This window comes from Ctenocephalides felis, unplaced genomic scaffold (genome assembly GCF_003426905.1).
Source record: "Ctenocephalides felis isolate EL2017-DRISC unplaced genomic scaffold, ASM342690v1 CF-g0.4_SCAFFOLD_03571, whole genome shotgun sequence".
Classification (NCBI taxonomy): domain Eukaryota; kingdom Metazoa; phylum Arthropoda; class Insecta; order Siphonaptera; family Pulicidae; genus Ctenocephalides; species Ctenocephalides felis.
In genome coordinates this window covers 68,987,295-69,002,546 of record NW_020539725.1, presented here as the reverse complement: position 1 = coordinate 69,002,546, position 15,252 = coordinate 68,987,295, and the positions used below count along the sequence as shown (strand labels likewise).

The following is a 15,252-nucleotide window of genomic DNA, read 5'->3' as shown; positions in this document are numbered from 1 at the left end:
TCAAAAATTTTTTTTTGCCAAACACTATCTTTTATGTCACATATGACTGACTTGACCCTATATTAAAACTTTTTTTTCCTTCGCATGGCTCGTGTAGAACTTTCTAGTGTCAGACGCATATGGCTGACATGGCGATTAACGTGTTAAAATTAAATATATGATATTAAGCACAAAAATACAGGTCCAATACGATCCAACTAACTCAGTAAATAGTATTTTCTTAGATTAGAATATATACATACAGTATTTCCAAAATTTATAAACAATATTCATCTAAAAAAAAATTTATCATGTATTGTTTAAAATTAAATGTGATTGACGAGGCGATGATTGAAATTGTCTGCCGATAGTATTAGTTGATAAAAGTCTATTATATTATTTAAGATACTTTTGTGACATGTAAATTGTGATATTTAGGCTGGATATAAAATTTTATTTTGTACATATCAATATGGTTTTATCAGACTTTTCATTTTATGCATATATTCAATGTTTTGTTGATAAAAATATCTGAAAGGTAAAATGTTTGTTTTACTAACTTTTTTATATTAGACGATTTCAAAAATTTAAAAGTCAATCGATGTAACTCGTTAAGAACTTGACTTTTAGCAGAAAAGTTCTAAACCCTTTTTTTACGTTTTTGCAAAAAATTCTGATTCGACTTGGAAAATTCAAGAACTGTTTGAAACATATCATTGGATTATCGTTTGGTAAAGATCTACATGGCCAAATTATTATTTGTTGAATTTTTTCTGGCGATTTTGATGAAACTTTATATAACGATAGATTTTGTAGTCTGAAATTTCATGCAAAAATATTATAGGCCTACGAACGATAAGCGGTTAAATTATAAATAATCGTCAAAGTTTAGATTAAAGGATTCTAATCAGAATCTATAAATCTAAAATACAAATTGGATATCGTATTGATTATTTTTTAATTAAAACAAAGATTATAATTTCGAAAAGAACAGTTGAACATTTTACCCAAATAGCTGAAAATTAATTTTTGTTGATTAAAATTATTATCGGAACTGGCCTTAAGGCAAAATGCTGCAGTTTAATAATTTTTATTTTGATTTTCTTAAATAAATAATTATGGACTTTATATAATGAAGTATCCTGCACATGGACAAATAAAAATTATTTGAAAGTAAAAATTCCACATTGAAAAATATTATTTCCTAAAATCTCAATATATAATCTGAGGCACTTAAATTAATAACGATACTATAATTACTATTATTACCCTATAATACTAATTACCTATAATTAATATTATTATTATTTGTTACAATTTTGAATATAACCGCCATTTTGAAAAAAACGATTTTTTGGGGGATGGTAACGCTGTTTTCCTCTTCATGTTAAATCGTCTTTGCGAAATGTCGTTCTGTAAACAATCATGGACGTTACAAGTGGTATGTGTCAATTTTGTTATAAAAACGTGCTTAAAATAAGTGTTAGTGATGGTTTTAGTGCATTATACATGGACATCGACATAATTAACACAATATGCAGGTAATATATCTTTTTATTTTAGTTTAACATGGCATATATTCGTAGAAATGTGTATCTATAATTTTGCACAATATTTTAGGTTTGTACTGATGGCGAGGCGGATGGCGAAGGGTGAGTCATTTTAAATTTCTTTCTATATATATATAAACGAGCACGATAGCAAGGATTTAATTTACTGTGCAATTAATGTTGCAAAATATTTCATTATATTTGTCAAAATGTCACTTTATAAAGTGAACATATATTTTGACAGGACTCGTCGTCAAAATTTGACATTTCAAGGATCGTGTCACGTGATTGTAATAGATAAAATTTCTTTAGTTTATTTGATATGATGCTTGTTTCCATGGAGTAAATTGAACGAAGCAATTTGTGTAATTTGAATCTTTACTAAAATGACTAAAATTGTATAACGTCCAAGATATTCAAACAAAACTTTTGTCGGCAGGAAAGTTACCATTTGACATTTTACGTCAAATATTGAAATATTGTTTTATTGTAGCCTCTTTGTTAATTAATATTTTCACACATATTTCTTCTCCTAGACAATATTAGAATATAATATATTTAAATAAACGTCTTTCTTTCTTGATATTTACGTTCAGAGAGTTAGGAAAGAGGGTTCTACTTTCAGCCGCGATGGCGCTGTTATCGCCATTCAAATTAATGGCGCCGAATTTGAAATGAAAAAATTTGAATGATTTTTAATATTCTAAATTTTGCATTATAATCGTATTATGTTTAGTATATACATTTTCTTTAGTTTGAGCACGGAATATTTATTAGATTTAAATTTACATTTATTAGATTTAAATAGATTCACAGGATTTAACAATATTGAATATTAAATTGAAGTCCACAATGAGTGAGTTCACAATTCTTAAAGATAACAAACCATAATCAAAATACAAAACAATGAAGAATTGCTTAAATAATTCATTGTCTTGATTTTATGAGGCTTGATGATAATATCTCTATTTAGAGCATCTTCAAAATAGCATCTTTAGAGTCCTGTATACCCATTGATTCACAGACTTTCCTAAAAATTTAAATCAAACTGAAAATCAAAAATTTTGATTGAAAATGAAATCGTGTATTAGAACCTTATTGAATTCATTGACATGCTTATGAAATCTGTGAAGCAGAACTAATATAAAAGCTTAGAAGTGAAACAGAGTTGTAAAAAACCTAAATCTATAAATTTAGTTATTTTGCATTTAGTTGTTGATATCTATTCTAAGACACTTGCCAATTGTAAAATTTGATGATATTCTTGCCTTTCTGATATATTTCATTCTTAATTACATTTTGATTGAAATGCTGTTTTATAAAAAACAAAGATTTTAAAACTTGTTCGAAGAATTCAATCATGAAAAAATATCATGTTACTAAACTAAGTTCAATCTTGGATAATTGTAAATTTTTATTTATTTCCATTTTGATAAATTTAAATTTTCTTGCAAATTTAAATGTTTGTATATTCAAATTGAAACAGATATTTTATGTAACTTTTTATTTAATATTTTTATAAATCGTAAATTTTATGTCTAACATTTTTTTTATTCCACTACATTATTGTCTTAGGGTATACAAAACATATATTATTAAATGCTATCTTTTTTGCTAATCTGTCTATATGTATATATTAAACTTAATAATATGAGACAAATAATATTTTATTTTAACAATAATATAATTAATAAATAATTATAAGTAGGAACCCTTAAGAATCTTAACTTATTGTTATTAGAAATCAGTACGTATATTCAGACGTTGTTCCCACAAAATTTTCAAACTTTGTCACTCATTGCAATGTATAGTTAGATAGAAAGAGAATTAAATATAAAATTATAATAATTCATTGCTTATTATATAGTGACCGTTAATTAATGACTCTCGAATCATATAAGAATAAGAAAATACTTTATAACAAATTATTTATAAAAATTATTCATTAAACTTTATATCCATATCATTTCAGACTTTGGTTTCACAAAACACAATTTAAATTAAAAACTACCAATTATCATCATTCATGCACAAAGCCATTCACAACATCAAAATTCAGTTCAGTTTAATGTTCAGCAACAGCATTTCCATTTTCTTCCTTGTTTTCTTGCACGGCTCTCTTATTATTCAAGAAACTAAGATATTGGGTTAATCTTAAAACAGCTATTAACGAAGCAACATATTCTTGAACATCTTCCTTGTTCAAATTTTTTAATTGCTCTGCAACATTCCTGTAAACCCTACGAGCAACCTTGTTACTCAAATGACCAACAGTTTGCACAGTATGAAGCACCCTATCAGTTTCCAAAGGTGTTACAGACGATCCATCATCATTTTCAGCTTCTTGCAGGTCTTTCTCGGTTGCTGGGAAGTAGTAATCCAGTAATTTTTCTGCAAGGATTGAGGTCGAATCGATTCCTTCAACAGCCATGTTGCCATACTGAGTAGCCAACACTTCATTCGCCTTGTTCCATGATAAATCTTTCAAGCTCTGGGCTTTCTTGTTGCCCATCTTACGCAAGGTGCAAACTTTGTGAACGTTGTCTTGAACGGTTTTGGTGATGGCTTCTTTCTTCTCCCTGAAAACTTCTCTGGTCTGGTTTAAGATCTCCTGAGGTTGTTCCTTGACGATTGGAACTGAGGCTTCTAATTTGTTGATGCCTTTGACGAGGGTCTCATCGACATAGTGGATTGGTTTGTCAATTTTCTGGATGTAAGGGGAAGCTGTTGCCAGGGCCAATTGGACTGTGCTTTCGGCTGTTCCAAATGCCCATGTTAACATCGGGTTGTAACCTGGAAAATGATAATAAACATATATAATATATAATTAAAGACTAGCTGTAATACAAACTAGCTGTAAGTGGAATTCTGTCTTAAGGCAATTAAGGCATCGTGCCTTAAGGCAAATTGCTGGAACTTCCCGTACCAATTTTTTTTTTTCAAAAAACGATTAACATTTTTGAAAAAAATTTACTTCAAAAAAATAAGATTTTTGAGAAACTATAAATTGGACCAAAAATTACTTTTTTTTGAAAAAAAAAAATTTTTTTAAAAAAAAATTTTTTTTTTTAATTTTTTTTTTTTTTTTGAAAAAAAAATGTTTTCTTTATTTTGACATATTTTGGAAGATCTAAACTTTTTTCAAAGCAATCGTACTGCTTTAACTGCATAAAGACGAAATATCAAAGCGCATAAGCGCCGCGTCGCCGTATAACGCGTAAACATTGGTACGGAACCCATAGGAATGTGAACCAAAATTATACTTATTGTTAAAATCTCTATAAAATATCTGATAATTTGATGTGCATAAGTCTAATGATCATTTTTGACCGCCAAATGGCATTTTTTTTTACTTTTTTCATTAGATCTCCGAAACCACTAGACCATTATGAAAATTTGATCGGTTCTTCACCTTGTCAACATAAGTAAAATGTTTTTTGAATTATTAAAATCGGACGCTCCGTTCTCTTAAAAACTGAGTTACCGTTTTCAGCACTTTTTGCCCCGTATCTTCGGAACGGCTAGACCTCCCTGCGCCAAAAACTAATCAGCACGTCTCCTTATCAATACGAATCGAATGTTTTTTAAATTATTCAAATCGGTTGATCCGTGTTCCCGAAATCGTCGACGAAAATTTGTATCCGCACATACATACACACACGCACATACATACATACATACATACACACACACACACACACACATACATCCATTTTTTCTAAGGTATGCCAAAATGTTCAGAAACCTTTGAAACGTAAAGATATATAAAAATTTTCATTTTCGATACTTGATCTTCGTCGACGTTTTCTCAAAAACGGCTGAACCGATTTCAAAAATTTAAAAGCCATTCGATGTAACTGGATAAGGACTGGCGTTTATCAGTTTTGTGCGATGATCAGCCGGGCCATTTCTTTTTAATTAGCAAAAAAGTGTTAAATTCTTCGTCCACGTTTCAGGTCACAATTTTGGATCGATTTTAAACATTCAAAAACTTCGAAAATTATTGGTTGGGAATCGCATTGATTTTTCAAGTTTTTATTGAAGATCTTCCTACTTCCTGTAGAGTAAAAGTTAAGGTAATCGCAAAAAAATCGAAAACAAAATTGTTTGCATATCTTCACGTTTCAAACGTTTCTGAACATTTTGGCATACCTTACAAAAAAAGGCCATTTGGCGGTCAAAAATCATCATTAGACGATTTTAGTAATAAGAACAAATTTCTATGGGTTTCGCGTTTATATTTCGTATCCGCGCAGCTGACGCAGCGCAATTACTTTGAAAAAAGTTCAAAATTTCCAAAATATTTCAAAATAAAAAAAAAAAATTAAAAAAAGTCAAAAATCTCAAAAATCTTTTTTTCAAAAAATTTTTAATCTTTTTTAAAAATTTAAATTTTCGGTACAGGAAGTGACAGTAATTCAAAGCACGATGCCATGCACCACTAGTTAATTTTTTTTTATGAAGCTTTGAATGACAATAGATTTGGTAGTCTGAAATAATATACTAAAATATTATAGGCCTATGATAAGCTATTGTATTATAAAACAATATGATTGATGAACATATTTTGGTTAAAAATTAGATAGTATTGTGATAGTTTTCTAAATTTGATTTATCCATGAAACTTTGTACATTGCTTCCATGAAAGATAACATTTCCAAAAATATTTATATCAATTCGAGTCCGTTGTACATTCGAAGTGTTTTGTAGATAAAATATATGTACAGATAATATCATGGCATGGAATTTTTTGCCGTTATGAAGCCATGTTTGTTTAATGAATTATTTAATTTTTGAGTGGGCTTGAACTGATAATAATGAGCAGATTAAAATGAAAATACATCGCCATTTGTTATGAAGAAATGTGATCAACCGAATAATGATATCACTCATATGAGTGACTAGTTCTAACTGGCATTTTGCCTTAAGGAAAGTTGCAGGTACTAACTTATGTGTAAATAATTCACTTGATCAGTAGAATTGATATTCAGCTATTTAGGCAAACTGATCATTTTGAAAATAATTTTCAAGCAAATTTTTAATACAATACAATTCTAGTATTACTTAATTACATGTATTGTATGTCCTAAAATCATTGTTCATCATTACAAACTTAGATTTTTATAGATCAACCACTTTTTGTAGGTCCAAAATATATTGGTATATTCTTTAAGACGTGAACTGTTTTATTATGAAATATTTCATTAAAATATATTTTTTCAACAATTCGAAGAAAAGGTCCAGTCGATCTTTACCAAAAACTGGTAAGTTTATAAATTTAAAAAAATTGGTTCAGGATTTTTGGCTAAAATGTAAACAGCTTTTTTTTGATATATACGAGGTGTGTTCAAAAAGTACCCGGAATTACTAATAATTAAATTTCGCGGGTCTGGTGTGTCTGATTGTCAAATTTTTTTTTATTGTGTTGGTATACATGCCCCTAAAGTATGATGAAATTTTCAGCTATATTCACTGTTTACTTTGTCTGTGGTAGTCGCTAAAGGTTCGACGTGTTTTTCTGAGCTCGGCGATTTTTACAATGGAAGAATTGAAAAGTCAAAGAATTTGTATTAAATTTTGCGTAAAAAATGAAATAAAGTGTTGCAAAGTGCAAAAATTCACCAGATATGGCTCCGTGTGACTTTTTCCTATTCCCAAAGTTGAAGAGACCCATGAAAGGACGGCGGTTTTCCTCGATTGAAGAAAATCGCTGAGAGTGCTCAAGGACATATCAAAAAGTGAATATAAAGGGTGCTTCGAAAATTGGAAAAAACGCTGGCATAAGTGTATTATATCTGGGGGGGACTACTTTGAAGGGGACCACATTAATGTAGACGAATAAATAAATATTTTTTTGAAAAAACGAAAATTACGAAAACTTTTTGAACAGCCCATGTACACCTACTTTTTCTAAATTTGGTCTCAAATGACCAAGGATGACTTGAAAAAACAGAAAGTTACCAAGTTTCTGAAGAAAATTAAAGAGTTTGTATCTTTTTGCTTTATCATATCCACATATATGTTTATTTGCACTATAATGATTTGGGTCATATGAGTGATGTATGTCTCTTGTTGACTTGGAAACAGTATTTTGTTATGATTTATCTTGTAATTTACAAATTGCGTATTCGAATTCAAGAATTTGCTTCGATTTATCGGTTATCAACCTGCCGAGATGTGGCGTGACATGCGGATAAGATAGAGAAATTTAAAAGCACCTACGAAATATAATTAATTGCACTTGAGATAATATTTATATGGAATGACATGGCGTTAATAATATTTATTAATTTTTGATATCCACGACTGGAACATCTGTGGGTAAATTAAATGCCAATGCATGATTGGATTGTCCAGGTATGATATGGCATTATTATTTTTTTCCCTTACCTTTAACTTTATCATAAACGCCCTGGGATTGGGCCCAGGCCGCTTCTACCATTGGCAGTTTCATCATGCGTTCCAAAGACTCCAAATGGGGCAGTAAAGAAGGGTTGCTTTTGGCTCCATCGACTTTTTTCTGCGCCAAGGCGCATTGGTTGGTGTCTGGTACTTTATCAGCCATTTTTCTGAATAGGAAACAAATAATTAAAATTGAAATAATTTCCCACATTCTGAGAGCAATAGAACAATAAATTTTACTAACAAGAAGAGCGATTGTAAAGTTTATCTTTGGTGAGTCTAAATATTTGTACAAAATTGAAAAATCTAAAACATTACAAGCCTTGCAGCAATTCGTAACAGATAAATCACTCATATTAACTTCCCGTAGGGTAAGTTATTGTAATGGGCCGAAAATCGGAATTGAAAATTTTTACATTTCTCGACGTTTTGAAGGTTTATGAACATTTTGGCATACTTCAGAAAAAATGGATGTGTGTGTGTGTGTGTGTGTATGTATGTATGGATACAATTTTTCCCCCACGTTTTCGGGCGTACGGATCAACCGATTTGAACGGTTCAAAAAACATTCGGTTCCTATTGATAAGGAGATGTGCTGATTAGTTTTTGGCAAATGCAGGTCCAGCAGTTACGGAGATAAAGAGCAAAGAGTGCAGAAAATAGAAATCGAGTTTTTGAGAGAACGGAGCATCCGATTTGAATGATCTAAAAAACATTCAATTAGTAATGATTGGGAGAAGTGGTTATTCGCAAAGGCAGGCCCAGCCATTTCGAAGATACGGAGCTAAATGTACAAAAAATGGCAGTTTTTGAGAGAACTAAGCGTCCGATTCAATTGATTCAAAGAACCTTCTGCTTGTCTTAACAAAATAATTGATTTTGGAAAAAAAATTTTGTTTCAACTTTTTTTTTTTTTTTTTTAATTTTTTGTATATCGAAAATTATTCAGATTTTATTTTTAATTCTGACTATAGTTCTAATATACTTTAAACAAATAATTTCAACTCTGCAATTCAGTTTATATAATTCTTATAAATATTAGACAATGTTACAATATTTATAATAATCTATTTGAAAACATTCAGTATTCCTCGAACATTTCGTTACGGTACGGGAAGCGGGAAGTTCCAGCAATTTGCCTTAAGGCACGATGCCACCCACCCCACTAGTATTCATTAAAATTTATCACAATTTCATTAAAAATGTTTATAATTTCAATTATGTAACAATACTTGTCGCCGAATATGGTTTCTAATTATAAAAATATCTGCATATTTTTTTCAAGTGAATATTTATTCTAGTAATTTATAATTTTCACAAAATGATGTAATTTCAATTACAGACTTTTCTATATTAATTAATAATAAAATATTGTGGTCAGTTGTGCAATATTGTATATGAAATAACGAGTCTATTGGAAAACACGACGGATTCATGTGTGTACACATGTTTAATAATTTGTTCAAGGCTGAATAAATTGTTAGGAGAAGATGAGATGAGCTGATGAATACTGTGTACACATTGTGAACAAAACTGATGTATGTATATTTATTAATGTATACTTTAGATTTTTTGTTCGACGTTGAACCTATTCCTAAAATGTTATTTTGCAGCCCTATAGTCAAAATGGAAAACAATCATTTTGTTACAATAACAATTTATTGTGTGCGTTTTGACACCGTATGTGTGTCGTCATTCAGCAAGTTAACAAGTTTTATATAAAACTAGTGGTGCGTGGCATCGTGGTTTAAAGCAAATTGCTGGAATTTTCTGTACTGTAATTTAAAAATTTTCAAAGCTCAGAAATTTTAATAGCTCATTTTTTTCGAACATGTTTGAAACGAGAAATTTGAATATTGAAAAAAATGAAAAATGTGTTTTTTGCAAATCATGATTTTTTTAAACACTGATATTTAAAAAATAATAATAATAATAAAAGGTATGCCAAAATGTTCAGAAACCTTCGAAACGTAAAGAAATGCAAAATATTTCATTTTCAATTTTTGGATAATTACAATAGCTTATTCTACCAGAAGTTAATTATAGAATGTTATAAAAACGTACATAATTATTTTATTTGTCAACTTGCTAGAAATATTGCTACTATTTTTTTTAAATAGCAAATTTCGATATCAAAATAAATTGCAATATTCACTTTTTAAGAAATGTACTAAAATTTATTTGTAACACTAATAAGAAATATATTCAGATAATTATTTGCAAAATAATAATCTCATTTCAAGAATTATTTGGATTTAAAACATTACAAGAATTTTGTTCCAAAATTTGTATAATATTCAATATATCAATAATGTTTATAGAATTCTATAAACTCAAATCAAATTTAAACAAATATTTTATTTGTTATTTAATTTTATTATTAACAATTAGAAAATTAACTACATTAATGTAATTAATTTTCTAATTGTTAATAATAAAATTAAATAACAAATAAAATATTTGTTTAAATTTTAAAAAGTTAAAATTTTTAACTAGTTGTTTGACTGCAACCAGATAATTCGTACAATTTAAAAACAACTTTGGAAAAATATTTGTACTTGAAAACAAAGTCAAAGCGTGAATTATTAAATTAAACTATTCTAAGTGGAATGCGCACAAAAGTTGTTAAAGTAAACATATATATTATATATGCAGTTTTTTGTTATGATTATTCAGGAACTAGTTTTTGTTTTGGTCAATAATTTTACTTTTTTTATTCTTGGGCCCCTTTCCTAAATTCAGAATAAGAAGAAGTCTATTTAAAAAAATGTTTAATGTCATAAAATAGTTCTACCAATTCGAATTTAAATTTAATATTAAAATAAATAGTTATTGTTAAATACGACGCTGCAAAAACTTTTCAAAAACAATACTAACACTGCAGCAAGCAAATGACCTTTTTTATGCATTATTAAGATTTTTTTAAAAATTTAGCCGAAATTGTATTTTCAATAACAGTTTTCTTTTGCTTTACTACAATTACAGCTGAATGCATTAAAATGTGACTCATAATAAAAATTTATTAGAAAATTGGTTCCAAAGGTTAATGCGTGTACGATATAGTAATAATTTATGGAAAATTATTCGAAATATTCTTACAACGAAATATTTATCACCTTACAAATGATCAAAGTTCAACAACACAACACAACTGTACTGTAATTAGTTACATTTTTTTTTTTAATAAAAAACTGCAATTATAAAAAATTCTAAAGAAATCCTTGAAATAACTTGTTTATTTGATCAGCTGTCTTCGAAAATATCGTATTACTCACATAAAAAGTTTAAATAAAAATCTAAACATTTTTATGCTGTTGTTGATAGAATTTCAAAATTCTGAGTTTTCAAGTCAAAATTATTTTTTTTACATAACTATTCCAAACTATTTGATACTTTTGATAATAAATAAAATCTGTTTTTTACTCAATACATTATTTTTTCCGGCAAGCTTGACGATTTAGTGATGATTTCGTAACGACTTGCTTTTATGGAATAGCAACCCAATGGTCGACCCATTTCTTTATGCTTAAAATATGTATAACACTGATGGCTTATTATTCAACGCATGATGACAATTTTTTTCATATTTTTCAAAGAAAATTAATCATTGTTCTCGTAGTGTACAATTGAACTTTGGTCGTTTGTAGTGCGATAATAACTATTTCGATAAAACTTTGTGTCTGGCGATAACACTTCAGATACAGACGATTGTACTTCGACTTTTGATTAAAAAAAATTAAATAATTCTTATCTCAATTCATAATAATAAACCATACATACAAGAACAATCTTTCCCAAAAACTAATTGAAACAATTTTCAACTTACGTCTAGGACGATTTTCACAAAAAAACTAATCAGGACGATCGACGATTATCGAGTTTTATCATTTTTGAGGAAACTAGGTACCATACAAACCAAAGTCAAAGCTGTAAATTTTTCAACAGAGTTTTTGAAATCTCATTCGATTTGCCAGAACATAATTCAAAAATGAATGTTCTGATTTTGCTTCATAATTCAAAGTTATTAAAAACCTTAAATATCTAAATGCGCCAATTCAATTTGGATGAAATCAGTTTCTGATTAAGTTGGCATTTGCAATGATTATTAATGTTTAAGAAATATTTATATGGTATGCGTTGCAGTGGGTAAACTATCCACTTAATATGTGTTAGATGCTTATTTTACTTATTTATTATTAATTATTAATTTTGATGTTGAGATATATGAGTCAAAGTCAATGGAGCGTTTAGGGTCTGAATTTTTTTACTGTGCTCTGATTTGCATAAATTCGTTTCATTTTTTTCATGCAAATTGGAGCACAGTAAAAAAATTCAGAGGTTATACCCTTTTTTCCTCTCGTTTACTGCACTATAAGGGCGGTACATCAAACAAAGAAAAGAAAGATTTATAAAATAATCTTTAATTCCAAACGTTTCGACATACAATTTGATGTAATCATCAGTGGATATTGAACTTGGTATTTTGCATCCAAAAATGTGAACACATCACAAATTTTGCACTAACATTGATACAACTATCCAGTCAATAATCATGATTTTTTTGTAAGAAGAAAGAATAATGAGTTTTGTTTTACAAAAATGTAGAAAAATAAAGCATTCTGGCACAGAGACATGTAATATTCTGTATAAGTAAATTGAAATTTTTGGCAAATGACAGTTTTCATTTGTGTTCAATACCAAACAATGTCTCACATGTCAATTATGTTCATTTATATCTACAATATTACTATATTTCCATAATCACATACATCCTAAAAATCCCTTAACAAACTTCAGAAAGATTTATCAGAATCCGAATAATCGTTTAGGAAAAGTATATTTACATACATCATTACCGAAGATTTATATATATAATAAATGTATTTTGAGTGGATAATAGATATTAATTTGGAAATATGAACAAACACTCTTTTGCACTAATTTATTAAATAATAATTTTCACAAACGTTTCGAGACTAGGTTTGTCTCTTCATCAGTGTGTTATAATTTAAAATTTAAAATATGGAAATCTAAATTAGCATTTTGTGTTACTGTGTATCGAGCGACTTGTAATGGATAACACAAAATGCTAATTTAGATTTCCATATTTTAAATTTTAAATTATAACACATTGATGATGAGACAAACCCAGTCTCGAAACGTTTATGAAAATTATTATTTAATAAATTAGTGCAAAATGAGTGTTGTTTGTTCATATTTCCAAATTAATATATATATATATATATATATATATATATATATATATAATAACTTAATATTTTTATGCTATTTGATTCCATTGGAAAGATAATTTTTAACTGACGATAGAATTGTTTACAAAGAACATTCACCTGGGTCAAGAGGTCATCGTATCTTTAGCATTCACCAAAACAGTTTTGATAAAAATATTATGAAATCTCATATTACATCATGTAATACTGTACGTTCATAATTGCAAGTTGTTAATTAAAGTGCTTCATAAATGTATATTCAGTGTAATCAAGCGAATATAAAACTTCCATTGGAACGAAATAATTATAAATAAAGATTAAATTAAAATAATAAAACTCTTAATATTTTATATATAAAATTTTTAGGGGTATAAACTAATATTATGATTTTATTTTTCAAAAAAATAATTAGTTTGTCATTTATTAACTATCTCCACGTTTTGAGAATATAGACTGATCCTTTCTTCAGAAACTGTTAGAAACAAACTAACTTTTTTTTATTATAAATTAACTTTATTTATTATAAATTACAAGCAGTCTTATGAAGACATTGAGTAATTGAGGTGATAAAGTACAATCAATGATTTATTTTTATACATTTATGCACTTTTTTAAAATTATTTAAAAATGTAAAATTCTTTTTCTTTCTTACAGATTATGCGAATTGAAAAAGAACTTACATACCCACTCACATATATAATTATTGAAAACTATAATTGATTCTAATTATGAATTATGTCTAGAATAATTTTATTTTTAGATTTATTTTACGCCCGTGTGTAAATGTTAAACTTATTTGATAAATTTATGGTATATTTAAAAAAAAATCCGATTTGCTAATTTTGTGTGATTTCTTGATGTTTCAAGTCATTATGAATCGTTTGACCCCAATTTTGGAAAAAATATATGTATGTCTATAAAATTTAAAATTGCATTAAAATGTGAAAAATTAAATGCTATTTGGTGAAACGCGATGAAAGCAGAGCCATTTTTTTAGATTCAGTAGAAATGTGCAAAAAAATTCATCAACGTTTTCTCAAAAAATACACTATTTTTATTTTTAACTTCTTGAAGGAGAGGTAAGAAGAGACGTTTCAAGTCATTCTGAATCGAATGAGACCAATATAGGAAAAAGTTTGTGTGTGTTTGGAAAATAACTAAATTTAATTTTTGTAGATTAAGTCGGTTATTTTCACGTATCCGGAAGTTCATGCAACTTGCCGTAAGGCAAAGTGCCACTTACACTAATTAATCAATTTTAAATAAATACTATAGTAATATTTAAGATACAAAAATATTTTATCAGTACTAACTAATCATAATTTTTATTAAATTTGTGCTTATGTAATTAATAATATTAATACTAAATTACACTTATACTCACATTTTATCCAAACTTGAAACACGAAAACACTGATTAGAACTGGGAAACACACAGTACGTAAGAGATGCTATTATAATTTGATAATAAATCTGCGTTTGTATTTGCAATCAATATATTTTGGTGAATAATATTTGTCGAATTTTAATATTTATTTATAACTTGGATCTAAGTAACCAACAATGTATATAATGTTCACTTTCTATTTCTGAATGCGTAATGTCAGCCGCATGCGGTGCAATCAACATTTATATGTCTAACTATACAGAAGTTGGTTTTAAACTTTGAGCCTGACGGCGAGATAACGACTCTCAACATGTGGATCGCATGTTGATAAATTTACAGTAGTGAATTTGTGTTAAATTAGATATTGAACTAGTTGGTATTGGTATTTTGCCTTGAGGCAAGTTACATGAGATCAATAAGAAATAGATTAATTTATGAGTGGTTAAAAGTATTTCGAGGGGATTTATTACACATAATTGAAAATGAACGATCACGTTAACTCGAAGTATTTTCTAAAAGCAAATTTTCAAAAATCAACAATTTTTGTAGTTGAACCAGTTTCCGTAGGACTTGAATGGTTTAGTATGTTCTTCAAGATCAAATACTCTGTTGTTATACCAAGTAAATTGTCAAATTTTAATTTTAACAAACGTCAAAAAAACTATTCATTTTCTCAAACTTTGATGAATTTCTAAAGTTAAAC

General features: G+C 28.1%; 1 protein-coding gene across 1 annotated transcript; it reads right to left on the bottom strand.

Annotated features, from left to right (window-relative positions):
- Positions 1-3,294: 3,294 nt before the first annotated feature.
- Positions 3,295-14,783, bottom strand: LOC113384619 (lipid storage droplets surface-binding protein 2-like). The gene is made up of 3 exons (XM_026622366.1): positions 14,547-14,783; positions 7,920-8,098; positions 3,295-4,322 (listed from the first exon to the last, which is right to left on the bottom strand). Exons 2-3 carry the CDS (start codon positions 8,092-8,094, stop codon positions 3,595-3,597), a joined length of 903 nt encoding a protein of 300 aa, XP_026478151.1. The 5' UTR covers positions 8,095-8,098; positions 14,547-14,783; the 3' UTR covers positions 3,295-3,594.
- Between the last annotated feature and the right edge of the window lie 469 nt (positions 14,784-15,252).